A 27,157-nucleotide genomic window follows, 5' to 3' on the forward strand; every position below is an offset into this window, starting at 1 on the left:
GGAAAAAATATAAGTGGGTACTTATTTAAATGTGATGCAGGTGTGTTGAATATAAATGCATTTAAATCTAAGACGAGATATTTATTGCTTAAAACACTTTATCCATTAAACAATATTTCATATGTATCACACTTACTAGTTTTGATTGTGAAAGCAGCATCCAAAAGAAATGCACAGGTTTTATTTTTACTTCATCAATTCACAAATCCCCATTACATGCTGCAGTCATTTTGAGGCTGGTTCCCAGATTTTATTGATATTATGCATATTATTATGCCCTAAATTTATCACCGTGATTGTGCTAAGGCCAAATAAGCCATATTGTGCCATGTCTTTCTTTCCGCATTGTCGATGCTCTGCAACAGATGTAACTGCCACTGTATGCATCAAAGCAAATGTATGATTTGTCCTTCATTGTGTCATGCTTCGTACAGTGACAATATCACTGATTATAATGATTTCTATTTGCTATTTATCTTATTTGCTTGAGCAGATGGTGGGTGGAGTCCAACTTTTTGTCCAACATAAGTTCCTGGCCTCACATATTCTCTACTGGATGAATGGACTAAAATTCCCACAGAAGCACTCAAAATCATGTAGAAAAAAAACTTATCAGAAGAGTGAAAGCTGTTACAGCTGCAAAGGTCAGAAGCAGCTCTATATTAATATCTAATAATGCAATGTCATTAAAGTCCCTGTTGATGTAATGGTCAGCTGTACCGAATATACTTTTGTCCATGTAGTATAGCTCTGTTGGTGTTTGATCTTTCATGGTCTCCCTGAGGACATCTGTCATGTTTACTGATGTGCCGTACAGCCTCGGTTCCTCTTTAAAACTGTAAAACAGAGACATTAACAGTCTAAGTGAAACTGCTGAGAAACCCCATATGTTTCTGAAGCCTTCTTTCTGTGTAGATGTACACTCTGTGGATAGACTCTTAAAAACTATGTGGATGTTACACGGTGCTGGTATGCAGAAAACATCTCCTTCCCTCTTAACTTCCTGCTAGCCAACAGCATGCCCGGCCAGCAGCTGAAGAAGTTGAGGCTTTTGAAGGGGAGACCCAGTCCTGGAGCCTGGTGAACAGCTGGAGAAAGAGGAGAGCGGGAAAGAACAACCGAAGCTTTTAGTTCTGGTCATGAATTAGAAGCACAACACAAGGATTTGAAAAGAAAAATGTCAGAGGATTTCGAAATAAGCCAAGAGGAGACTGGTTTTCCTTTGCTAAAGTAAGAAAACTTTGTTTTTTTTTTTACAAAAATGCATGGATTCACTATAGGGGGCCTTTATTCACTCCCCAGAGCCATGTGAGGGACGTTTTATTACAGATGCGCACACTTTATTTCACGTCTTCTGAACTGTTGACAACAAACAACCGCTTAACCCATTGAAAGGCTTGGAAGAGCAAGGGCAATTTTTATATATTACTCTGATTGGATTATTCTGAAAGAAGAAAGTCACATACGCCTAGGAAGATTCGAGGGTGAGTAGAAGATGGACGAATTTAGATTTTTGGGTGAACTAGCCCTTTAAGGAACGAAACTAACAAATGTTCTGCTCTGGCTTTGTTTGGAACTTTTTTGGTTGACGAAACGAGACAATACTGTGTCTATAGTCTAACTCAATCAATGTTAACTTCTTGTTTGTTGAACTGTTGTACAAAAATCAATACAACATATGCGATCGCACTTAGGCACTAATATTTTGGGAAAACTGCACTTTTGCTCCTGTGATATCGCATAACTATATCATATCTTATAAATATAAAAATAAAAACCCATAAAGGCATAGTTTTTGCTTTCATAGTTTATATGATTTATAGGGGCATTTGTAACTGCATTATCATATGTTTCATCACACAGTGAATGCTTTTGAAAACTCGAGATGTTTATTTATTTATTTATTTATTTTATCTTTTGCATATACAATACTCAACCATTGGCGATATTATGATATTAGACAATAAATATCACATACCCCTACTGTAGGTGATTGTTTTTCTTTAATAGAACAGTAAAGAAGATTTTTAGCTGAAACTGCTTTCCTTGGTGATTTTAGAAAATCCAAGTCAATGGCTACCGTCACTTTAAGAGTCAGGCAAGAAAAAATGAATACTGTGGCTCCTGATGATATATTGAGCTCTTTTGAAGCAAAACAATTGGTCTGTGCAAGAAACTGAACATTATTTACAACATTATTACCTGTAATCCATAGCTGTAATCCAATTTTTTTTACTAATTTACAGTTAGCAATTTACAGTAAGCACCAGTAAACACTTTCTAAAATGTTTTCACTAGTTAACAGTATAATAAAGGTATACTATATGGTTAAGTAAAAACTTATCCAAAGTTATGTTATCATGAGATATAGTTTATTATTTCAACATAAGCTGCTTCATTCAAACCATGAGAACACATTAGAGGGCCATTTCTAAATGTAGATTCATTTTTGACTGTCTGTTGGTGGTCTCCATTTGTTGCAGAGACACTCCTGGATTGTTCTGCTGGATCATCATCATATGTTTACACAACATAGAAAGATTTGAGTCAGCTGACAGCTGCGATAGAAACATGTCTTTGTGTTAAGGCTATGGAAGAGGCAGTAATGTGCAAAGACCGATGTCCTTTTTGAAAATACTGCCAGCAGTTATGATCTATATGATTGTATTTGTATTATTGTTAATATAATTGTTACTATAATATTTAATAGTTATAATAGAGATCTGTAATTTTGTCAGGTCTCACACAGCACAGGCAGGAATTTTGATTTTCAGGTCATTAAAAGACGTCTCTGGGACGTCAGACTTGTGGTCTGCATTCAAGTAAACATGCCACTCCATCTGGGTAACATTTATCTTAAATGTTAAAAAGACAAACACTAATATGAAAAAAGAAATGGTCTGTGCTCCATTTTATCCTACTACTTTTCACATAGCAATCCATTCTTGTATACATCATATATACATCTTCATGGCCCTTACAAAAAACTAAAATTAACCATGATTTTTTTTTATAGTGACCATGCAGTGACCATGATTTTTTTTTTTTTTAGGAAGATTGATTGCCATTTGTATAACCACAGTTTTACTACAACTCTGGTTAAACTATGGTTAGTTAAGCAAAACCATGGGTAATTTGTGGCCACCATGGTTTAACAACCACAACAACAAAAAACACATTAAAACCTTGGTTAATTTTCATAAGTGGGAAACAGACTGAAAATTAGGAACACCACTGGGAAGAAACATTAACAGCTGCACCATAACACTTTAACACTTTTAGATAAGCTGTAAATATTCGATTAATTTGTTGCAGTGAGCTGATATGCTGTCCTGCAGACTAAACATACTGTCAAGCTATTTTAACGTTTCCAACGTAATTCAGAAATCATGCAGGGTGAACTTGTCAGACTTCTTATCTTAAACCAACCGTCTAGGAGCTCTTTGACCACTCAAGATGACAAGCTTTATTAATCAACCAGATTTTAAAACGTCCCAGTCTCTCCCAAGCCACACTGGGGTTGTCCATTTTGCTTCCTTCTCAAAGAAGTTAGTAAAATCATGACAGGATTCCACATTTATTGGACAATATTTGTTTTGTACAAATGCTGCTGTTCATCTTCTGTATATAAACAATAAAAGGAATCAACCTGAGTGTAATTTGAAGCAGTATTTAACAGTTATAATGACTTCAGTTTGAAGTCCATTTTCTTTTCTTTTTTGTCCCTGGATTTTTCAGCATTAAGAACATCAGGTCATCAGTGTGTCCAATTTCATAGGATGAAGATGGCTTTACAGCTTGCATGTGTTTAACTTTATTATTGTTCTGTAAGCTTCAGATATATCTTAATCAAAATGTGTTTTGGTAGACTTGTTCCAACTATGCTGCTGTCAAGGTCAAGGTCAACATTTAGTTAAAAACTGCTGCCGTCCACTTTCCCTGTGTTTGAGTGAAAGTAGTTGGATGTGTTTTAAAGAAAGATAACACTCCAAGGAGCACATTTCATGTTTGTTAGGGTTCAAATTATAAACTGAAAAGTAGGCTATCCGGTGGCCTTCTGTTTTGCAGGTTTTAATGGAACATATGCTTAGTTAATGTGATGAAATAGATGTGTGGTGAATAATAGGACATCTGTGTCCATATATCCAGATTCATTTCATTAGGTTTGTAATGTAACTGAATTGTGTCATTTCCACATTAGCCAAGTCATACAGGTACTGTTATCTTTGCCCTTCAAAAAATAAAAGGTCCTAAAATGCAGTTGCTAGGTATTCTTGTACCGTTTATTGCATTAGACCTCCTAGCTAGCAACATCCCTATTAAAAGACCACAAGGTTTTAATTGACATGTAGGCTAACCAATAAGTTGTTGCGTTTCCATTCATTCACATATTTACAAGTTCTTTAAAGCTTGTATTTTGGCGCCAAATAAAAGCGAGTGCTGAGGAGGTAACCATAGAAACAGTGAGCTAACAGGAACGGTTTCCCTTAGTTTCCCTTAATAAACACTAAAAAACATTGACAAAATATTAAAATAAGCTTAAAGGGATGGTTAACCCAAAAAGGAAAATTAACCAATGGTTTACTCACCCCCTCAAGCCATAGGTGTAGATGACTTTCATCTTTCAAACAAATACAATAGGAGTTAAATAAAAAAAAAGTTATGGCTCTTCCAAGCTTTATAATGGCAGTGAATGGGTGTTATTTTTCAGTAGTCCAAAAGAAGTCAAATATAGCGCATCCATCCATCATAAAAAGTGCTCCATATGTCTCTGAGGGGTTAAAAAAGGCCTCATGAAGCGAATAGATGAAAACTTTCGAACTGAAAAACTTTATAAACTATAATCTGTATAATTTCTGCTAACTGTCATTTGTGTGTACATAAGGTGAGTAGCGTTTCGGGCGGATGATGTATATGTAGCATAAAGTCTAGTGAGAATAAGCTTGTTTCGCGAGAACCAAGCTCTGTTTACAGGAGCAAAGTTTCAGTTGTTTAGCAAAGGAAAACCAGTCTTCTCTTGGCTTATCTTGAAGTCCTCTGACATTTTCCTTCACAAATCCTCACTTTGACCGCTATTTTGTTTTGCTCTCTCCTCTGCGATTCTGCATTCGTCACTTCTCACCGGAGCTTATTTATAGTTTTAAATATGGATATTTTTTCTCACACAAACACATTGATTAGCTTCAGAATGCCTTTATTATCCCTCCGGAGTCATATGGAGCATTTTTAATGATGGATGGATGCACTTAATTGGACTTCTATTGGACTATTGAATCTCAACACCCATTCACTGCCATGATAAAGCTTGGAAGAGCATGGAGATTTTTATATCATTATAATATATAACTCCGATTGTATTCGTCTGAAAGAAGGAAGTCATATACACCTACGATGGCTTGAGGGTGAGTAAATGTAATTTGCCAAATTTAAAACGTTAAGTAAATAAGGAGTGAGTAAATAAATAAATAAAACAAACAAACTGAGCTTGCCCTCAAAATTATCCAAGCTTTCTCATAGCTTTATTTTGTGCTCAGGGCGTCGTCTATATGCTTCATTCACAAAACCCAAACTCAGTCGATTTATTTTTCTGAGAGGAGCTCAGCGGGATGCAGGCGCAGCGGGAGAGAGTCGCAGTAAATACTTGTAAATTGATTGACAAGGCTCGTCATCTCTCCCCTGCAGGCTCGTGCAGCTCAACTTCTGTTCCTCATTTGGGATCGAAAGTGTTGAGCTCTGCAGAGTCTCAGAGGACCGCGGACTCACGCGCACAGCGCCGTTCAGGTCAGCGGTTTATGTGATGTTATGAAGCTCTCGGACGCTTTGAGCTGCTCGTGTCTTTGAGAGACGGGAACTTAACTGGATTATATAGCCTATTATTCGGTTTATTCAACACTATCTGATGGACTTTCACGAGGATGGAATTGAGGGAAATTGTACCGAGCCTGCTTGTCCTTTATACTGCGTTTGGCCACTTCTCCGACTCGTCGGAATTTAAAGGTGGGCTTTTTATTTTGAATCACACAGTACATCTTAAAATGAAGGTTAATATAAACTCTTATTTTGTATGTTATTGTTGTCCTTTATTGTCTTGTTCCATGCTCCTTCCAGCGACCCAGTCAGTGCTCAGAGACAATGCACCCAAACAATGATATAATAACATGCAAATGGAAGCTGTTATCAAACATCGATTGTCAGAAACTAACTTTTTAGTAACTGGGAATATTTGCCCCCTAGGTTTTTTATAATGGTCCTTCTTTATTCATTATGGCATGTTCAGTACCATTATGGTAATTGTTACAATAATAGCCTAATAATATTTTGCACAACAAATAATTGGCTCAAAATGATGTCGGTGTCCTTCCAATGAAAAGCATATCACTAGAATTATAGGGAAGAAAAATAAAGGACGATATGTACAATGTCGTTTATCTGGAGAAACAGAGAAAGCTTCGGTTTCGTTTGTGCTGTCCACTGTAAAAGTAACTAGATATTTTTCAGTTTACTGGAGTCATAAATGCTTAGATGTAAATTACATAAAATTACATAAAATCATATTTAGTTCAACAACCCCCCCCCCCCCCCCCCCAACTCTCAACTCAAAAGTTTCTATGAACAAAGATTTTGAAATTTAAAAATATATTGGAAATGTAAGGATTTGGGAGTTCCCAGCATGCACTGTAGAAATAATTAATGTAAAATAAAATAAAAAATAATAAAAATATTTTAATTATTATTTCTTCTAAATTGAAAAAGGTAATTTGCTTGAAGGTCAAAAACTCGGTAGAGTTTGGAGAGAAGCCAACAAACACCATGTTATGTTATATAATAATTTATTTACAAATTATTTTAAATCTGTTATAGCCTAAGCATAGAGTCATCTTACTGCACATGTGTTATCTGTGCCTGTGTCGTGTCCTCTCTTCTAGTGATGAATGTCCTGGAGCTCCATGATGCACCTCAGACTGCTGCAGCTATAGAGGATCTGTCTGGAGCTCTGCAGACGGTCGGAGATCTGTACATCATCTCCACCTTCATGCTGCCACCCAAACTCGGCGGCGTTTTGTTCGGCCTCTACGATAAAGAGGACAACAAGAAATACCTGGAGGTTGCTGCTGTAGGCAAGATCAACAAATGTAGGCTAAGTGCTTTTTGGTCTTATTATACATTTGCAAACATTTCCCCAAATGCAATATGTGTAGGTTCACAATAGTTTAAGTAAGTCTTTGCTTATGATTCCTGTCTTTGGAAAGATCACTTCTCCTTTCTCTCCTCAGTACTGGTGCGATACTTGCGCTCTGATGGAAAAGCTCATGCTGTCAATTTACAAAACCCAGTCCTCGCTGAGGGACGCACCCAATCACTTATCCTCAGAATGAGTGGACTGAGACGCAGGCACGTCAACCTAGAGCTTTATGTAAACTGCCGTTTGGTGGACTCTGCTCAGGGCCTCCCTTCACTTTCCGGGCTTCCATCAAAGACAGAATCTGTGGATGTTCGCACCGGACAGAAGTCTTACGCCAGGATGCAGGTGATTTATTTAGCTCAACAATGCATGAACATTGTTTGCAAAGCTGTAGGGCAGATTTAAAGGGACAGTTCACCCAAAAAATGAAAATCTGTCGTATACTCATCCTCGTGTCGTTCCAAACCCATTTGTCAAAAAACACAAATGAAGATATTTTTAGCGAAACCTGAGAAATTTCTATCCCTCCATTATAAGTCCACACAACTGAAAGATTATTTGTTTTTAATTAACTTTGGTTGGATGTATTTGGAATCAACTGTAGGCAACTGTACCTTGTTCACAATAGTGTGAAACAACTGGCCCATATAATCAGCCTCTTAGGTCAACATCAAGTCATTGAATGGGCTCTCCATGGGAGAGATCCTTTCAAGTCACCAAAAGGTTACACTATCATTGTCTCTCCATGGGGTGTTATTGTATTGTTTGTAGCACATTTGTTAACAGGTATAAAGGTCTGGTCTCACAGACAGTACCTTGGGTTAAGATTGTATGAAGGATGACATGCTAACATCACTGCTGAAGAACTGCTACACTGCTACCTTCAATAAATTCTTCTCCCCACAAGAACTTTGATCAAGCTTACTTATTTTATGTATTAGAGAAATCTAGTACATTGGCGAGCCACCCAAACTACTGCTCAGCCAGATACAGCAAAATCTAACAATTTGGCGGAGCCAGCCAGGAGAGACTGACAAGAAGAGAACTCACCAATTGCAACAAGAAGTGAACAAAAGAGTTTTGGAAATTCTACAGTTTTTGTGTTGAAGATCAACAGACCGCATCTGTGGACATAAGTTATTTGAATCAACTTGATCCTTTCTCAAAGATTCTAATTTGGTGAGTGAAACTATCAGCTCTCTAAAAGAACTTAAAAGAACACTTTTTCATAAGTAAGCAGATCATTTGATGTGTGTAGTGTAACCATAATAACCAGTGTAGCACTGTTTAAGAAATGTTTGGCTTAGGCCTTTCTCTTGAGTCTGTAGGAACCTTTTAAATGATTTAGTTAATTCTCCTGAGACTGTAGGAGCTATAGAAAAAGTGTTTATAGCTTGGTCCAGTCCTCTTGAGTCTATAAGAATCATTCAAGAAAGAGGTTTAGTCCGTTCTCGTGAGACTGTAGGAGCCATAGATGTGTAATTATAGGCTTAATCCTGTTCTCTGGAGTCTGTAGGAATTGTTTAAGAAACAATTTAGTCCGTTCATCAAGAGACTGTAGTAGCAGAGGCTTGGTCCTTTCTCTTTATGTCTGTAGGAATTGTTTAAGAAACAATTTAGTCCGTTCATAAAGAGATTGTAGAAGCAGAGGCTTGGTCCGTTCTCTTTTTGTCTGTAGGAATTGTGTGAAAGAAACAATTTAGACCAGTAATCAAGAGACTGTAGAAGCAAGGGCTTGGTACTTTCTGTTTGTATCTGTAGGAATTGTTTAAGAAACAATTTAGTCCGTTCATAAAGAGATTGTAGAAGCAGAGGCTTGGTCCGTTCTCTTTTTGTCTGTAGGAATTGTGTGAAAGAAACAATTTAGACCAGTAATCAAGAGATTGTAGAAGCATAAGCTTGGTCCTTTCTCTTTTTGTTTGTAGGAATTGTGTAAAAAAAAAAAAACAATTTAGTCCATTTCTCCAGAGACTGTAGGAGTCATAGATAGAATTGGGACTGATGTTGCTGCAAGAATTGGGAATTCTTGACTGGGTGCTAATTCAGTAGCCACTAATGTAGATTTAAATTAATGTTCAAACCGAATTAGAAGATGATGGCATAAAACCATGAAACTATAAGTTTGTTTGCCTTCCATAAAAATACAGAAAAAAAAAAAATATATATATATAATGTAAATTGTCTAAGGGACAAATTTGAAAAAGGCATTCAGCCTTCTGAGCTAGAACTCAATTCAGACATTAAACAAGGAAAATTAGCCTGAATGTAAATGTTTCGTTTTAAATGGAAGATTGAAAACTAAGCTGAGCTTTTAAACTAATGATTTGTCTGTGTAACTGAAAATGGTCAGTCTAACAGACTGCTGTGAATTTAAATCTGAATAAGTACCTTTAACAGTTCTAACACCTTTTGTTCTGTTTTCACACCTCTGAGGGCACTTTTCCTGTATTCGCCATGGCTGAGTCTGCACAAAACAAAGGCAATAGTCATGCATTGAGGCCAACAACAGAAAGACATGGAACAGAACCTCCAAATGTTACCATTGATCAGATGTTGGAGAATCTGAATGCATATCTGGACAAAAGGCTGGGACTGAGGAAGTGCCATGATGACATCTGCCAGAAGTACAGCATCAAGTACTCAGAGAGTGGACTATGGGCTTTGCCGGACATTAAAAGGGCTTATGGAAAGATGCAGCGCTTAAGGACATACACCAACAGAGATGGCTTGTCTGTAATTTTGCTCAAACAAATTCGACAGCATCTACAGAGATGTGAAACTGACAAATTACAACATGAGAAAAAAGCAGAGAAAGCAAAGGTTCGAGCACTGGCTGAACAATTACAGACTGTAAAGAAGGACAAAGAAAGACTGTTACATCAGAATGACAAGTTGTTAACTTTGCTCTCCAAACGACTGGAATCAAAAGCTTCAAGCAGCTCTGATAACAGTGATGCAGATATCAACACACATACTGAAATTACAAAGGACAAACTGAAGGTTAGACTTGCTCCTGTAATTATTAAGAACAGAAGAACTGAAACTGAAAATGAAGAGGAGTATGAGGAAGATGGTGAACGACGAACTCGCACAGTAAAAAAGGTAATAAAGAAATATGTTCCATACAGAACATACCAGCCAGCTACTCCAGAGCAAGTTGACAAATGGTCAAAAGAATTGCCAGATGTGTACAAGCAACCACGGAAAGTATGGCAATTTCTTCAACGCTTGCAGAAAATCTACAATTTACATCCACTGGACAGTGTGATGATTCTTAATGTGAACTTAAGAGACAATGACCAACAACGACTTACAGAAAGTGTTGAAAGAAGGATTGGTGAATCTCAAGAAAACATTGAAGCTGGATGGGAAGCGGTTCAAACCTTCTTATTTGAACTGAAACCTGCAGAGGTTAATTGGGCTAAAATTACCTCTTGTGTGCAGAAGACAGGAGAAAGTGTTGCAGAATTTGAAGAACGCTTCAGACAAACTTGGATGGAACATGCTGGTTTGAACAACAACATTGAAGAACTCTGTGAAGACACTAGCATCCCTTTTAAAACCATATTTGTGAATGGACTGAAACCTGAGGTTTCTAAAACTCTTAAAATCAGGTATGATGACTGGGACAGCACTGGAACAACATTTATGCAGATTGTAGAATGGTCAGCAAAGATTGAAAGAACACAGGAAGTCGATCTCAGAGTTTTACAATCCAAAACCTTGTCATACAACAACAGGACAATGGGATACGAAAAAAGTGAATATCAGAGACACTCAAGAGAGAAAACTCAGGAAAGATTTAGACATTGCAACGAGGAAGGACACTGGATTCGTGATTGTAAGCTGAGTTTGAGACAAAGTGATGACGACCACCTGTTGAAGAGGTTTCAGCAGTTGACAGCCAAACAAAAACAGACTCTGCTAAATGCTGTGGAGCCACAGGGAAACTGAAGAACCTCTCTCTGCAGCACCAGATAGTGACATCTTATCCAAAAGCTGATGGACTCCATGAAACCTCAACAACTGAAGCCACAGAGGATGTCCTAGTAGACAGTGCTGCTAAACAAGCCGTAAAGGAGAGAGGTAAACATGCAGCGGCATTAAGACAACTTCAGCAAAACTCACAAACTGTTCTACATAGTAAACAGATTCAAATTGAATTGGCCAGGAAACAATCATCATTGTTAATGGAAGATGTAAAAAAACATGATGACAACCGATGCCTTAAGGAAAACCACAAGAAAAATGGACTATGCCCTTTTGAACATGTCACAGGCCGGCCCATGTCCACTGAAAATCTAACATCTGACAGCCTTGTCCAAACTGATGAAAGACTCAGTCTGGCAGTACACAATGCCAAGAATCAAGTTTTGGCACCTCCAAAAGGGAGCCATGGTTTAGTGCCCAACAAATGGGTAAAGATTAAAAAAACTGATGTGTCGCAACAAGAATACAGATGGGAAAGACCAATTGAGGATCTTTTAGTAACTGACACAGCAGTTAAGGCACAGGGAAACAATGAGTGGATTGATGTGAATTTGCCTAGAGATGAGGGATAGATGGCAGTAGTGTTTTTCAGAGTCCAAATATGGTGGGACTAGAGTTTTTAGGCTCTAGCTTGTCGCCTGAGGACGAAGACATGAACATTTCACCACTGATAAACACTGTAGTGTCCTGCCAACATTAAATAGGGACAGTTATATTGGTATTTAGGCATATTTTGTTTAAACTTTCTTTGGAAAGATTTGTTTCCCTTTTCTCTGGTGTGATTGTAGGTGTCCCAGCGTTTCAGAGGATGAGCAAAGATATCCAACGCTTGGACCAAACTGCACTGGCCACCTAGATAAACATGCCTTAACATCCACAGAACACAACAACATTCGTCACTTCCACAAGATCGCAACATTAAAATAAAAAAAAAGAACTTAGGCATTAAAGATAATGCAAACCTCACCATGAACTCTTATTCTGTCATCTTAAGTAAGGGAGCCTGTATGCAGCATTCTGTATTCATGATTACTGAAAAGTATTGCAAGAAGGAACCTGTATACAGCATGTGTACATGACTACTAAAATTATAACTGTTTTGTATGTTCTTTCTATTATGTGTGATCAAAAATGATCAAAGGGGGGATTGAAAGATTATTTGTTTTTAATTAACTTTGGTTGGATGTATTTGGAATCAACTGTAGGCAACTGTACCTTGTTCACAATAGTGTGAAACAACTGGCCCATATAATCAGCCTCTTAGGTCAACATCAAGTCATTGAATGGGCTCTCCATGGGAGAGATCCTTTCAAGTCACCAAAAGGTTACACTATCATTGTCTCTCCATGGGGTGTTATTGTATTGTTTGTAGCACATTTGTTAACAGGTATAAAGGTCTGGTCTCACAGACAGTACCTTGGGTTAAGATTGTATGAAGGATGACATGCTAACATCACTGCTGAAGAACTGCTACACTGCTACCTTCAATAAATTCTTCTCCCCACAAGAACTTTGATCAAGCTTACTTATTTTATGTATTAGAGAAATCTAGTACATTGGCGAGCCACCCAAACTACTGCTCAGCCAGAAACAGCAAAATCTAACACAACTCAAACTTAAAATGTGCATTGATGTTTAAAGACTTTTGTAAACATAATGCATATAAATTGAGACATTTAATCCAAGTCTAAAGAAATCACTTTATATGATGAACAGATTTAATTTAGACTTGTATTCATACATGCTCCTCAGAAGCCTTAGATTAAACCACTCATATGGAATTCTATTCAAATGGATTATGCTGTATGCTACAATGTCTTTTTGTGCTTTTTAATGTGTGACAATTTTGGTTTTGTTGAGGCAACCAAAATATTCTACAGACTCAGATCTGGGCTCTTTTGTGTCAAACACACCTGCCTTAACCAACACCCATAACAACACCCATAATCTCGCATAGTGTGATGAGTTTTGTATGAGCGTATGTCTAATTATTGTTGTGTTAAATAGATATGCAAATATATGCAGACATCCTCGTGAATGTCTTGTTGTAACAGACTATGCACCTGACTGAAATCACACTCTCTATATGAGCAACAGATGTAAATGTACACAGGTGTGAAAATCAGTGTGTTAAACAGTGAAGTGCGGAAGAAGAGGGATAACAAAACATGTCAATCTTTTTTTCATATGGTTTAGGGCTCAGTGGAGTCTGTTAAACTGGCTCTCGGAGGCTCTCTAGCAACTGCTGGTCTCCTCATTGACTGTCCTGTCCAAGGAGATTCAGCTATCAACAATGCAGGCAAGCACTTTTCTCACGGCATTAGAGGAACCTGTAATGTATTTAAAAAATACTGATGATGACATCATACTTCCCTCTTGTGGCAATGAATGAATACCACATAAATTATTCCTACAATCAATTCATGAATTTTAAATGAATGAATAGAATGGAATCATGAAATGTAGAGAATTTGATACACACTGCCATTCACAAGTTTTGGATGAGTAAGATTGTGTCATACTTATATTATGCAAGGATGCTTTAAATTTGTCAAAAGTTACATAAAGGCATCTATAATGTTGCAAACTATTTCAATTTCGAAAAATGTCCTTTTGAACATTCCTGGGAAAAAAAGTGCCACAGTTTCCACAAAAATATGGAGCAGCACAACAACTGTTTTCAACATTGATAATAAAACGTTTCCTGTGAAGCAAATCAGCATATTAGAATCATTTCTGTAATAATGCTGAAAATTTAATTTTCTGGAATAAATTAAATTTCACAATATAATTAAAATCATAATTAAAAAACCAGCTAAATATCAACAAAGATTCAGTCGTATGTGAATGAACTATTACAGCTGATTTATAATCAAGCCTGTCATGCCTATATGTCCAGGGGATCACACCAAAGCTCTGATCGGACAGCTGATCATCTTTAACCAGATCATGGGAGAGCTGAGAGAGGATATCAGAGAACAGGTAAGAGAAAGCCATAGAGGAATGAATGAACGAACCGGCTTAGATGTCTTCATATAACTGATTATGAGATTTTGTGTCTCACAGGAATAGTTTTCACAAAGCCAGTCTACAAATCACTTGACCTCAAAGTTGACTCTGCATATTAAACTTGGACTGGAGGACATATTGTGTTACAGACTTCTGTTTTTAATTGAGACCATGCATTTTATAAAATTAAATTCTTTCTACTTTGATGTGTTTTCAGACAAAAGAGATGTCTCTCATCAGAAACACAATTCTTGAATGTCAAGTGTGTGGTAAGAGATGGAGAAAGAGCTTGAACAGACAGGAGATGGCAGTCTGAAGATTGTCGTGGTATAGAGGTAATGTGTATGTGTCTCTCTCTGTTTATCAGGATTCCACGAGCCTCAGTCCCGATGTCATCCTAACCCCTGCCATACTGGCGTGATCTGCATGGAGAGCATGCTGTTCCCAGGATATCAGTGTGGCCCCTGTCCAGAGGGCATGACTGGAAATGGAACACACTGCCAGGACATTGACGAGGTTCCTGTAGATTGTATATTATTATTATTATTGTTGTTGTTGTTATTATTATTATTAGTGTTTGCTAAGGCAAAAATTACACATTTTATTACTCGAGTTATGCCCCTGTGAAAAAGAATTCCACTTCAGCATACTTTTAAAAAAGAGTACTACTTATTAAAGAAATAATGGATTTTAAAAGAATATACTTATATGCAAGTTGAGTGTAATGGTTTAGACACTCTGTTGCCTGTGAACTGCAATTGAATTATACTATATTATATTAAATGCAATTAGCTGAATGCGGTAAGTAGTACTTCTTTATATGTAATTTCATAATTATTTATATTTTATTTGAAATGAGGTTAAAGTGCACCGCTGAATGTACTGACAAGCATTTATGAAAAACCGAAATATACTTTAATGTGTTCTATTGTAATTGTATTTCATGTATTTAAATATGTTTTTAATTAGATATTTGTAACAATGTAGTAGTACATTTTAAATATATATAATTATAGAAGCGATATTGAATATTACCATTACATTTATAATCATGTGCTTTATGTGTGCTTTAGTATGTTAGTCAACATCAAAATAAGTGTATTTCTTTATATCACAACAACAGATTAGTAAACATTTTAAATGTACTTTAAAGTAAATTTGATTTGACATTATTAAGAAGTTAACTTTTTTGATGTGTTAAGAAACATAAAAGTGTAATCTCACTAAGTTCTCTGCAATTAGCCTTTTATTTCATTGATATAATATTTAAAGTATGCCTCAAGTGCACATTTAGAACAAATCAGTGAACTTTTTTGCTTTAATTTTCTTTTTTCTCTCAATATCTGTCTTTGTCCTAGTGTGCTGCTCAGCCCTGTTTTTCTGCAGAGTTGTGTGTGAACACAGCTAAAGGCTTCACCTGTGAGTCCTGTCCCATAGGATTCACCGGTCCAGCACTCAGGGGGGTGGGTCTTGAGTTTGCCAGGAGCCACAAGCAGGTAAAATGTGACAAAATCCAAGTACAACAGAATTCTACTTTGAAGTGAATATTCTTTTACTGTGTGAATGTTTTTATTTTTATTTTTCAGGAATGTGTTGATATTGATGAGTGCACTGAGCACTCTGGTTCCTGTGTGCCCAACTCAGTCTGTATTAATACAGTGGTGAGTAAACTGTCAAAATGTGCATATACATAATAAACTCTAGAATCTGCGAGTTGCATAGCAGCCATAAGCACTGATTTTTGAAATGTAAAACTGAAACGAAATGCTCTTTTTTTCATAGGGATCGTTCAGGTGTGGCCAGTGTAAAGCAGGATTTGTGGGTAATCAGACTGCAGGCTGTTTTGTACGGAGGACGTGTGAAACTCTGAGCTATAAGCCCTGTGATGTGAATGCACACTGTGTGATGGGCCACAGCAGTGATATTTCCTGTGTGGTGAGAATCTAAAAACTCTAAAAACTTCATAGTAAATCCAGACAATTTCCCACCTGAAAATATTGAATCCAAAATCATTCATTTGATTTGAAAAGACATTCAGCTCTTAACTGAGACAATAAATTCTTTAATGTTTTGGAGTAAATCCTTGCTTTTTTCAAAAACTAAAAAAGAATAACCAGGAATTGTCCAAATAGCTGATTTTTCTCTCCATTTTGTGTCTTGCAGTGTAACGTTGGCTGGGCAGGTAATGGGGACATCTGTGGTCCAGACTCAGACATTGATGGTTACCCTGATGGGCCTCTTCCATGCATTGACAACGACAAACACTGCAGAGCGGTACACATTCAGTTTTAAAGAAAGAATTCATTAAGAGTGAATTGCATGTTGGGGTGTAAAACTGGTCCAAATAGCACCTGTTAAATTGGATTGCAAGTAGGTTGTATGCATTAAAAAGGTGGCATGACTGTTTACTGAATTTGCCCCATTTTAGCTTTTTGAATGGTATTTTGCTTAACTGATGACCATTTTCTGTCAGCAAAACATATACACTTAATTTCTGTTAGGATTTTGGTATAATATGCATATAAAATGTATTATCCCTTGGATAATAATATTAAATTGAATAATAATTTGAATATCCCTGTGCAGGACAACTGTGCAAATACCCCAAACTCTGGTCAAGAGGACACAGATGGAGATGGGATTGGTGATCAGTGTGACGAGGATGCAGATGGAGATGGAATTAAAAATGTTGAGGTTACTGATCAAGTGATGAAGAATTTTTAAAATACGTGAAAAATAAGCATTCAGTGCCAAACTGTTTTCACTTGGACTTGAAAATGTATTTTTTTTTATTATTTAGGAATAAATTGTCCATGGGGCAGATTCTAAGCAGTAGCTATTTTAATTTTGCATGTATCCAGGACAACTGTCGCCTGGTACCTAATAAGGACCAGCAGAACTCTGACACAGACTCCTATGGCGATGCTTGTGATAACTGCCCAAACGCTCCCAATGGAGATCAGCTTGATACTGATGGCAATGGCAAGGGAGACATCTGTGACAATGATATTGATGGAGATGGTCAGTCCCATTAATTTTTAAATGTTCTGTGGTTTATGGCATTGTACCACATTATTTGTTCTCACCACTTAATTTTTTTTACAGGCATCCCTAACGTATTGGACAACTGTCCTAAGATACCCAACCCCATGCAGACAGACCGTGATGGAGATGGTGTGGGTGACGCATGCGACAGCTGTCCTGAGGTCAACGATCCATTGCAGGTTAGACAAAGAGAGCTGAATAATGCTAAAGGGAAGTGAAGAGGGGGTGCTTTTAAAGGATAAAGCCCAGTGAGGTTGTGTATATCAAGAAAAGCAGAAGTCCAAGCACTGAACCTTGTGGCACCCCAGTAACCTAGATGTTAGCTCAGGTTAGGGTTAACTTCTGTTTTTAAGCTAACAAGAGATGAGCACTTGAATGAAAGCTGTTATGTGTACCAAGATTTCTTCCATAATTATTTTTAAAAGACATAAACAATAGTGGCACTAGCAACGCTGATTTTCAAATATGAATTTAATGACTCATTTCCGTTTTTTGCTGTTTTTGCAGTCTGATATGGACAATGATTTGGTGGGAGATGTATGCGATACAAACAAGGACATGTAAGTACTTGTGTAAATAAATACTTATTTTACATAAGAACAGGTGTAGTGATTTTCACTGTTCTCTTAAAGTGTTATACTTGATGTAAGTTAGTTTCCTTTCGATTCATGTCAGTTCCATTATTCTTATTGCAGTGAGATTCATTACTCAGGAAAATCTGCTTGTCATTCATTAATTTAAGGGCTATTGAAAAAGATTCTCTTTGTGCAGGGATGGTGATGGATATCAGGACACGCGGGATAACTGTCCTGAAGTGCCTAACAGTTCTCAGCTGGACTCAGATAATGATGGCATTGGGGACGAGTGTGATAATGATGATGATAATGATGGAATTCCAGATATCCTTCCTCCCGGCCCAGATAACTGCAGACTTGTTCCCAACCCCAATCAAAAAGATACTGATGGTGTGATTCATAATTCTTTGTATTTGGAAAACATACCAGCATACTAATAAAAGTAATATCTCTGACTTCTGGAGTTAATGAAGTTTGAGTTTTTACACAATATTTGATAAAAAAAAAAAAAAAGAACTTACTTCTGAGATTGTATCTGGACCAAACAAACTTGTTATTTTAAAAAAAAAAATAATAATAATAATAAAAAAAATATATATATATTATTTATATATATATAAATTATATGCAGTAACCAGTATACTAGTATAATTTCCCAAATACACCTTACATATTCTGTTACATACTGTATTCGTATTGTCTTACTGATTCAATTTAGAAATTTACATGTTTGTTTTGTACCTTCTCTCACATCAGCCAATGGAGTTGGAGACATGTGTGAGAAAGACTTTGACAATGATAAAGTGACTGACTTGTTGGATGCGTGCCCTGAAAATGCAGAGGTCACTATGACAGATTTCAGGGCATTTCAGACGGTCATTCTCGACCCAGAAGGAGACACTCAGATCGACCCCAATTGGGTGGTAGTAAATAAGGTTATCATTAAACCCAGATTATCATTTATTTTTATCAGCTATTCTCTGAGCTTTAACTATATTTGTGTGCACACTGGAGAGAAAGTCTGTGAGGAATTATAAAACAGCTTTGGTGTTTTTCTAGGGAATGGAGATTGTGCAGACCATGAACAGCGACCCTGGTTTGGCTGTGGGTATGTTTCTAAACACATTTTCATAGAGACTCCATAAAACATCTCTGTGTCTCAACGGCTGTATTAACTTTTTTATTTTATTTTTTTATTTAGGCTACACAGCATTTAATGGTGTCGATTTTGAGGGCACAATCCACGTGAACACGGCCACTGATGACGATTACGTGGGCTTCATCTTTGGCTATCAGGACTCTTCCAGCTTCTATGTGGTGATGTGGAAACAGACAGAACAGACGTATTGGCAGAATTTACCTTTCAAAGCCTCAGCTCAGCCTGGACTACAGCTTAAGGTGAGAGTAACGCAAAATATAAATTCAAATGAAGGCTGTCAATCGATTAAAATATGTAACTGAATTATACACGTGATATGCAGGTTCATCTTAATTACATGTGAATATTTGCTGAGAAAAGCAAAGCAAGGAAATAACATTATTGTGATAGGTGAATAAAGCAGTGAATAAAGGAAAAGTACAATGTGTAGCACTTTTTAAGAATGTGAGACAGGAATCTGGAGGAAAAATAATGGGATCGAGTCATTTAAAATGTAATTTATTCCTGTTATCAAAGCTGAATTTTCAGCATCATTACTCCAGTCTTCAGTGTCACATGATCCTTCAGGAATCATTCTAATATGCTGGTTTCAATAGTGGTTTCAATGCTGAAAACAATTGTGCCGTGTCGATCATCCAGGCAGTGAAGTCTCAGACAGGTCCTGGTGAGTATCTGCGTAATGCCCTGTGGCACACAGGAGACACACCAGGGGAAGTTACTTTGCTCTGGAAGGACCCAAGAAATGTGGGCTGGAAGGACAGGACGTCCTATCGCTGGCACCTCACTCACCGTCCACAGCTGGGCTACATACGGTGAGAGCTATTCTGACTTTAAACTTTAAGAGATACTCAAAACATGCAATGTTTATCTGTTACTACTAAATCTTGGAGAACTTTTTCTGACTGGATTCTCTATATTTGTGCTGTAGATTGAGATTGTATGAAGGTACAGCCCTAGTGGCAGATTCAGGAGTCGTGATTGACACGACTATGAGAGGAGGGCGGCTGGGCGTCTTCTGTTTCTCTCAGGAGAACGTCATATGGTCTAATATCAGCTATAGATGCAATGGTAAGTAGCATAATTTGAGAAGTATCTGAGGGTCAATTTGACAGTTGTCTGTGTTTTTGTATGCAGCTCAAAATCAGTGTTTGGGTGTCTCAGATTGACTCACTTTTTGTATATTGCACAGATTACATCCCAGATGACTTTATTCTGTACCAGAAGCAGATGAATGTGAAGACATAAGCATCTCCTCATCTCAAGAAGCTACGTCTTACTGTGTGCTTGTGTATATGTGTGTTTGAAGTGGTAAATAAGTTGTCTGCGAATTTAACGGCTTGCAATAAAATAAGTTTGTCCATGAAAAATATGCATAGTCGTGTTTCATTGTAAACCCCCATAATGTCTTGATTCAGTGATTCAGCACGGTTTTCCCGTCCTGTTCCATACAAAGCCTCTTTCATCCAAAGAGACTAACTGTGAAGTTTTGTTCATTTCAGTACCATGGACAGGGCTGTACTTATTTGCCATGCAGTGTGCTGCAAGAAGGAGCAGTATAACGCAAATACATTTGATTTGTGAATCAAATCAGATTATCTTCTTTAAATTTCATATACAGCATTCTAACAAGCAATTTGTTTAAAAGAACTACAAAATCACTTTCACATACTTTAGCTGGACCCACAAAGATTACACAAACTGTGACAGTGTATAGACCAAGTTCAATATCTATGGCCCTTTAATATGTAGCATATAAAGATGGGAACTTTATATACTAATGACTTGTTTTCTCCTCTCTCATTCGTTTACTCTGTTATTCATTCATGCTTTCACTTTTGGTCAAACATGCTTCAACTGCATAAATTGCAGTAATAGAAGCTTCTCTAAAAGAGTGTCCCAGATTTCAAAATAAACTGTAGATTATAAAATATATTCCTTTACCTAATGAAGTGTGCAGGTACCACTATTCATCCTAGAATTCTGTGCCATGAAAAACACAAATTCTGTTCTATTGGTTTCTATTGGTCTAAGTGGGAAAATCTTTTTCTTCACATATTGGTCAACAGAAGGAAATTATCCAATTGTTTGGACAGAGAGCAAGTTTCAAAGGGCCCAAAACAGCAAATCAAACAGAGGGGAACTTGAAACTTCAACAGCTTTTCAAAAACAATCTAATGTTTTCTCATACAATTTCAATAATACATGGTCATGCTATTTGATGTCAGTTGTAATTTCTCCTTTTTAGAGCAGAGAAAGTAGGGGTCTTCTACCAGCGGAGTTCAAATCAAAGTCACAGCCTATAGTCTTTTAGACTTTCTTGCATTTGACCACTAGAGGGCAGCATTCAACTGAATGTAAAATACAAACCAACAGAAAATAGCATCAGCAGCATCTCTTTCAGAGTTTGTTTGCTGCTTTGAGATTGCAAATTCAGTGCTCACAACTGTGTCACTGTCTTGCTAAACTAAGGTGCAGTCAGTGTTTAAAACCCCTGTACTTTACATGTTAGCATTTTAGCACATCAAAATTAGTGTGCTGCTTTTAATTTGAAAGTCCACTTTTCAACATACTATGTTCTTCTCTCTCTCTCTCTCTCTCTCTCTCTCTCTCTCTCTCTCTCTCTCTCTCTCTCTCTCTCTCTCTCTCTCTCTCTCTCTCACACACTCACACACACACGCACTCATCTCTCCCTTCCATCCTGTCGATCCATCACCACCAGGAGTAATGGCTGGAAATTTGGTCTGTGGACCAAAAAGACAACAGAAGAGAGACTATATAGATATTATATAGAGAGATTATATTCACAGACCCTTTATCATTGCAAATTGCAATTTCCATGTATTTTCAGTGTTTGACACACTGCGCAAATATTAATTTCTATTTATTGATCCCCTGGTCATAAATCCTTTTTACGCTGAAGGGAAGCATGTGCTGTCATCACTAAATGGACAAAAATGTCAGCTCTGAGAAAAAAATCTTATACCCGGCATCCAAATCACTTCTGTGCAACACTTTTGCAACTCCAAGTTACGCTGTTACTGTAAGCGATCACCAAGACTGCACTTATTTGATAAAAAAATACAATATTCAAAAAAAAAAAAAAATTCTGGTTTGAACATATCTTAAAATGTAATTTATTCATGTGATGCAAAGCTGAATTATCAGCATCATTATTAATCCAGTCTTCAGTGTCACGATCCTTCAGAAATCATTCAAGAATATTTTTTTTATTTTTTTATTTTTATGGTGTGATACTTTTTTTCAAGATTCGTTCACTAACAGAAAGTTATAAATGAACGAATAAATAAATTAATTCATTAATGCTGACTCCAACAAAAGTTGTTTGTAGATGCCATCTGAGATTTTATTATAAAATCAAATGGAAGTAAACCATATTGAGTGTGATTTAACTCTCCAAATGTTTTGTCAAATATATGTCTGAATCCTGAGCACGTGCTGCTGTGTGTGTACAGAGCTGCTGTGTGCAGTGAAAGGGATGATATCAGCGGCGCGTCACATGTCGTGAGGAGGAGCTTCTGCTGAACACAGTGATGTGCAGCACAGAGGACCAGAGCACAAACTCCTCCTGCTGTCAGCACACCCTCATGTGCTCAAGCGCGTCTTTGGATAGCCTATATAGATTTTTGACGTGCTTTCTTGTAACCAGCCTAAATATGCTCGAACCACATCAGCTGTTTGTGCAAAGTTCATAAACCGGACTATGAGGGATGGAACTGCTTTGTCATGAAAGTTTGATATGGTGTAAATCCTCCCGTTCAAGTTCATTCGCGTCCAAATGAGGACACTTCACGAGCAGCGTTTCTGGATAATGGACACATTTAAGCAGGAACGACATCAGGGACTTTGTTTGTAACTCGAGCAGACACAGAGAAGAGATCCTGTTGGATGCGCTCAAGTTAAGTCTGTTGACCGATTTTTCGTTAAAGGAAGGATTTAATGCAAACATTAATGCGTTCGAGCGCGCGCGCGCGTGTGTGAGGTGCGGGACGCAGTGAAGCCGCAGGGTTGACCTGATGCGCGCCCCCGAACAGGTGAGCAGAGCACTCCCTTAATGGCACTCGACCACGGTAACCTAAAGAGTACAGTCACTTTTCTTAAAAAAACAAAAAGTTAAAATGGAATTCCAATTAAGGTACTTGCATACTTGCAAACATATGTTTTATTAGTTAGTAAAGTTGCCACTGCAATCAAACTGTTTAATTGAGTGCTGTTGTAGGGTTCTGAATGATACATGTCTGCTAGTGGTTCTGATGACCCTCTAGTCCAAGTTAAATGGGTCAGATTTTGACCTGGTCTCTGAAGGAACTCAGTTGACATAATGAGTAAAATAATACCATGTCTACAAAATTGTTACAGCACTAATCTATGCAAAAAAAAAAAAAAAAAAAAAAAAAAAAAATTGTGAAAATGCTTCTGTTTTTATAATTAAATGCAATTTTCATTAAAAATTATACTATTTGAGTGAGAAGGTGAACATTTTCAAGTATTTGGGAAGCAAATTTTGGTTTAGCACTTGCATTTTGTTCCAAACCCTCTGACTTTCTTCTGTGGAGGAATTTTAATATTGTGCGGTTCAAACTTTGTTTTCAGTGCATTTGAAATTAATGTGGACTCTCAGTATTTCAAGCTTCAAAACAGACACAAATATAAAATAAAATGATCTAGTTGCAAACATTAGCAAATTTAGTTCATATACAACTAGCTATTTGAACAGACTGAAATTGAAGTCACTGTATAATTTTTATATTCACCTCCAATGAGCTGTCGTCAGTGAGTCGAACGGATCAGTTAGATGTGTGAACAAATAATTCAGAACAATTTTGTGAACTTGTCATTGAATTCATTGTTTCATTAGAAAGAACAGTCTCAAGAGTGAATCATTCACAACTCAAATATTACTTCTCCGTAAAATATTATAATTACACTGAGAATATCAAAGGACAAGTATCATGAATTAAATTTCTTTAAGATTCTGAATGTTTAAATTTAAACATATTTAAATCCTTTTTTTCACATGAAACTATTGCATGACTTTAGAAGTCTCAGAATATAATTTTTGTTTCAAACCTTTATGAAATTTTTATGCATATTTATGTATTTTTATTATTATTTTTTTTTTACTTGAACACGCCAGTATATAGATTTTTTCAGTGTTCCACAGATAAAAAGAAAGGTTTGAAACAATATGACGCAGAATAAATGATGGCAGGATTTGAATTTGCATTAACCAGTATTGACTAATAGATCTTTATTGTAAGTGTTACCCAGAATTTTCATTTTTGGGTGAACTATTCGAGTTAACATGGTAAATGTGACAAACAGACTTATTTAACAGAGTGAAATAGTGACAGATAATCTTTAATATATTTGTCATTGTTTTACATGTTGCTAAATAATTACAAGTAGCATACATCCTTGACAAAAATATAAAAAGAAAATGTGTTCATATATTTTTCTCTTAAGCAAAATAGTACTTAAAGGTAACAAATACATACATATGTGAGTGAATGAATGAATAAATAAGTTTAATAATTAGTACTGTATAATTATAAATGGATATTACCAATATAAATAATGCAAAAGATTTTAATTGTTTGTTCATTTGGGTTACCCAAAACAATACATGCCAGATGCTTTTCTCTTTATTTCTATGAATTTACATTCATTAACTATCATTTAAAGTTGTCACTTATTTATTATAATGCTCTAAATACACTCTTCTCAGGAACTCTTCCATGCTCCTCATCAGCCCAGTCTTGACCTTCCAGATCTCAAACAGTGAGACACACGCACTTAAGTTTTGAGCCACATCAACGCACACAACTGGTCTCTTCAGCACCTCGGTGGACTCATGGGTACCGTACTGTCGCTTTCTCCGGGTCCTCGAAAACCTGGTTATTATGAGAACCGGCCCAGTTCTCTAAGCCATTACCCGAGCCTGAGCAGCCGCTCGCTGAACACTCAAAAGGACCGCAACCTCAAACGGGGCCACTCCATCTTCCTCCCCGCTCTCACCTGGAAACGCCTGGTGGCCTCCACCAAAAAGCGGGGCGAGTCCAAAAAAGCCTATACTGGGGGTCAAGGGGCCGTCGGGGCTCCTCTCAACAACAATAACATCTACCAGAAGGATGCGGTATTGCACCTCAACCGTGAAAATGTGAAGAAGTCTCTCTCCTGCGCCAATCTCACTAGCTACGATGGTCCTGCGGGGCTGGGCCTGGGCGTAGGGCTGGGTGTGGGATACGGCAAACCGCAGCAGATTTCCTCTGTTAAGAAGATCGCACCTACATGCACCTCCTCACCGAAGCGTGTGATCGTCCAGGCCTCGACCAGCGAGCTGCTCCGCTGCCTGGGCGAGTTTCTGTGTAGCCGCTGCTATCGCCTCAAGCACCTTTCCCCCGCCGATCCGGTCTTGTGGCTGCGCGCTGTGGACCGCTCACTCTTGCTCCAGGGCTGGCAGGACCAGGCCTTCGTGACGCCGGCCAACGTGGTGTTTGTGTACATGCTGTGCCGCGATGTGGTGGATGGCGACGTGGTGTCTTCAGAGCATGATCTCCAAGCAATTATCCTTACCTGCCTGTACCTGTCGTACTCCTACATGGGGAACGAGATCTCGTACCCGCTCAAGCCCTTCCTGGTGGAGGCGGCTAAAGAGGCATTCTGGGACCGTTGCCTAGCCATTATTGACATCACCAGTGCCAAGATGCTGCGCATCAACGCAGACCCACACTTCTTCACGCAGGTCTTTGCCGATCTGAAGAGCGAAGGAGGCTGCGCTTTGCAGGACTACGCTAGAGTTCTGGATCGGTGAAAAGAAGGATGAGGCGAATAGTCATCACAAATGCGACAGCTTCAACATCTCACACCGTCATTCCATCATTCTGGCCCCCCTCATACGCCTTGTCACCTAACATTATGAGCCTTGTTTCTGACCGTTCTGCAAGACTCAGAAGCAACATATTTCTGCTGAGTAGATCAGCTTAGATCTGTGAGAATGTCCAGGCTGGTGTATGTTGGTTTGGTGCTGGTCGAAACTGTTGAACTACACAGTCTTTTTGGTGTTTACGAACCAAAAATGGTTTGTGTTTATTAGAGATGTTCATTCCTGCTCTTTGAGGGCCAACGTCCTGTAGATTTTAGCTTCAACACACTTGCCTGGAAGTTTCTGACTTTGATTTGCTGTTTCAGACATTTGGAGTTAAATTCTGCAGGACAGTGGTCCTCCAGGAACAAGCTTGGACACCCCTGTTCTATGGCATCACTGCAAAAACACCTTTTTTAAGATTGTAAAGTGGAACAAGGTTCTTCAGGTTATGAAAATGTTATTTATAACGAGAAACAATGGTTTGTTTGTAAACCGTTCAGTAAAAGGTTGTTTGTGGAACTCAAAATGATTTTTCTGTCATGTCAATACAAACCCATTTGTGTGTGTGTGTGTGTGTGTGTGTGTGTGTGTACACAAAGGGCGTTCCCAACTTTGTTCTTTCTCATTCAATTTCCCAATCTTAAAAATGAAATATAGTCATAATTTAAGGATCAACATCAAAAGGAAGGGATAGACTTTCAATCTGCATTTGCGTTGTTGTCAAACCAACCTTTTTCAAAAATAGCTATGATTCCTTTACTTAACATTTCAGTTCCTCTACCTTTATGACATTTAGTTTGAGAGAAACTGGAACAGAAACCATCCAACAAAGAGCATTTCAGTGGGAGCGTGTGTGTGTGTGTGTGTGTGTGTGATGGGCGAATCAAACAGTGAGAATCAACAGCTGTTGGTTATCATGTTGTCCTTTCTATATTTCATGTGCTGGAAGTTGGGGCACAGGCTGCAATGGCTTTAACAAGATTAACAGATTAGTGTCACACACACACACACACACACACACACACACAGTTCTCAATGCGTCTGCTTGCTATCCAGCAGTATAGGTTGATTGGCTAAGCAATGTAGGCCAAATACACTAGTGTATGTTCTGTCCTGCTTGCCCTGCGTCTGAGTGTCATTGAAAACCTGTGTCAAATTTGAATGAATGTATAAGAATACATCCTTTCCCTTCAAATAATGAAGGAAACGAACAAAGAGGCATGATTCTTTGAACGCTGTTAGATCACTGTTGTTTACTTGTGAAATCACTGATCAAATTGACCCTATTTACTTTCCTAAAACACTTATTA

General features: G+C 37.6%; 2 protein-coding genes across 3 annotated transcripts; both read left to right on the forward strand.

Annotated features, from left to right (window-relative positions):
• The first annotated feature begins 205 nt into the window (after positions 1-205).
• Positions 206-20,318, forward strand: LOC127935629 (thrombospondin-3b-like). 2 transcript variants are annotated; one of them, XM_052533703.1, is made up of 23 exons: positions 206-644; positions 916-1,230; positions 6,927-7,133; positions 7,275-7,528; positions 13,370-13,472; positions 14,073-14,155; positions 14,400-14,451; positions 14,550-14,698; positions 15,541-15,678; positions 15,769-15,843; positions 15,965-16,117; positions 16,346-16,456; positions 16,769-16,876; positions 17,044-17,203; positions 17,288-17,406; positions 17,735-17,787; positions 17,999-18,192; positions 18,559-18,737; positions 18,862-18,910; positions 19,004-19,200; positions 19,601-19,773; positions 19,890-20,029; positions 20,151-20,318. In XM_052533703.1, coding segments are annotated over exons 2-23 (2,754 nt in total). In that variant the 5' UTR covers positions 206-644; positions 916-1,229; the 3' UTR covers positions 20,207-20,318. The 2 variants fall into 2 exon arrangements, with proteins under 2 accessions (XP_052389663.1, XP_052389662.1); XM_052533702.1 differs by lacking the exons at positions 206-644; positions 916-1,230 and adding an exon at positions 5,683-5,997.
• A 2,237-nt stretch (positions 20,319-22,555) lies between these two features.
• On the forward strand, positions 22,556-26,373 carry LOC127934945 (cyclin-dependent kinase 5 activator 1-like). Its single transcript, XM_052532533.1, has 2 exons — positions 22,556-23,013; positions 24,708-26,373. Exon 2 carries the CDS (start codon positions 24,834-24,836, stop codon positions 25,791-25,793), a length of 960 nt encoding a protein of 319 aa, XP_052388493.1. The 5' UTR covers positions 22,556-23,013; positions 24,708-24,833; the 3' UTR covers positions 25,794-26,373.
• Positions 26,374-27,157: the final 784 nt, after the last annotated feature.

Source organism: Carassius gibelio, chromosome A19 (assembly GCF_023724105.1).
Source record: "Carassius gibelio isolate Cgi1373 ecotype wild population from Czech Republic chromosome A19, carGib1.2-hapl.c, whole genome shotgun sequence".
Taxonomy (NCBI): domain Eukaryota; kingdom Metazoa; phylum Chordata; class Actinopteri; order Cypriniformes; family Cyprinidae; genus Carassius; species Carassius gibelio.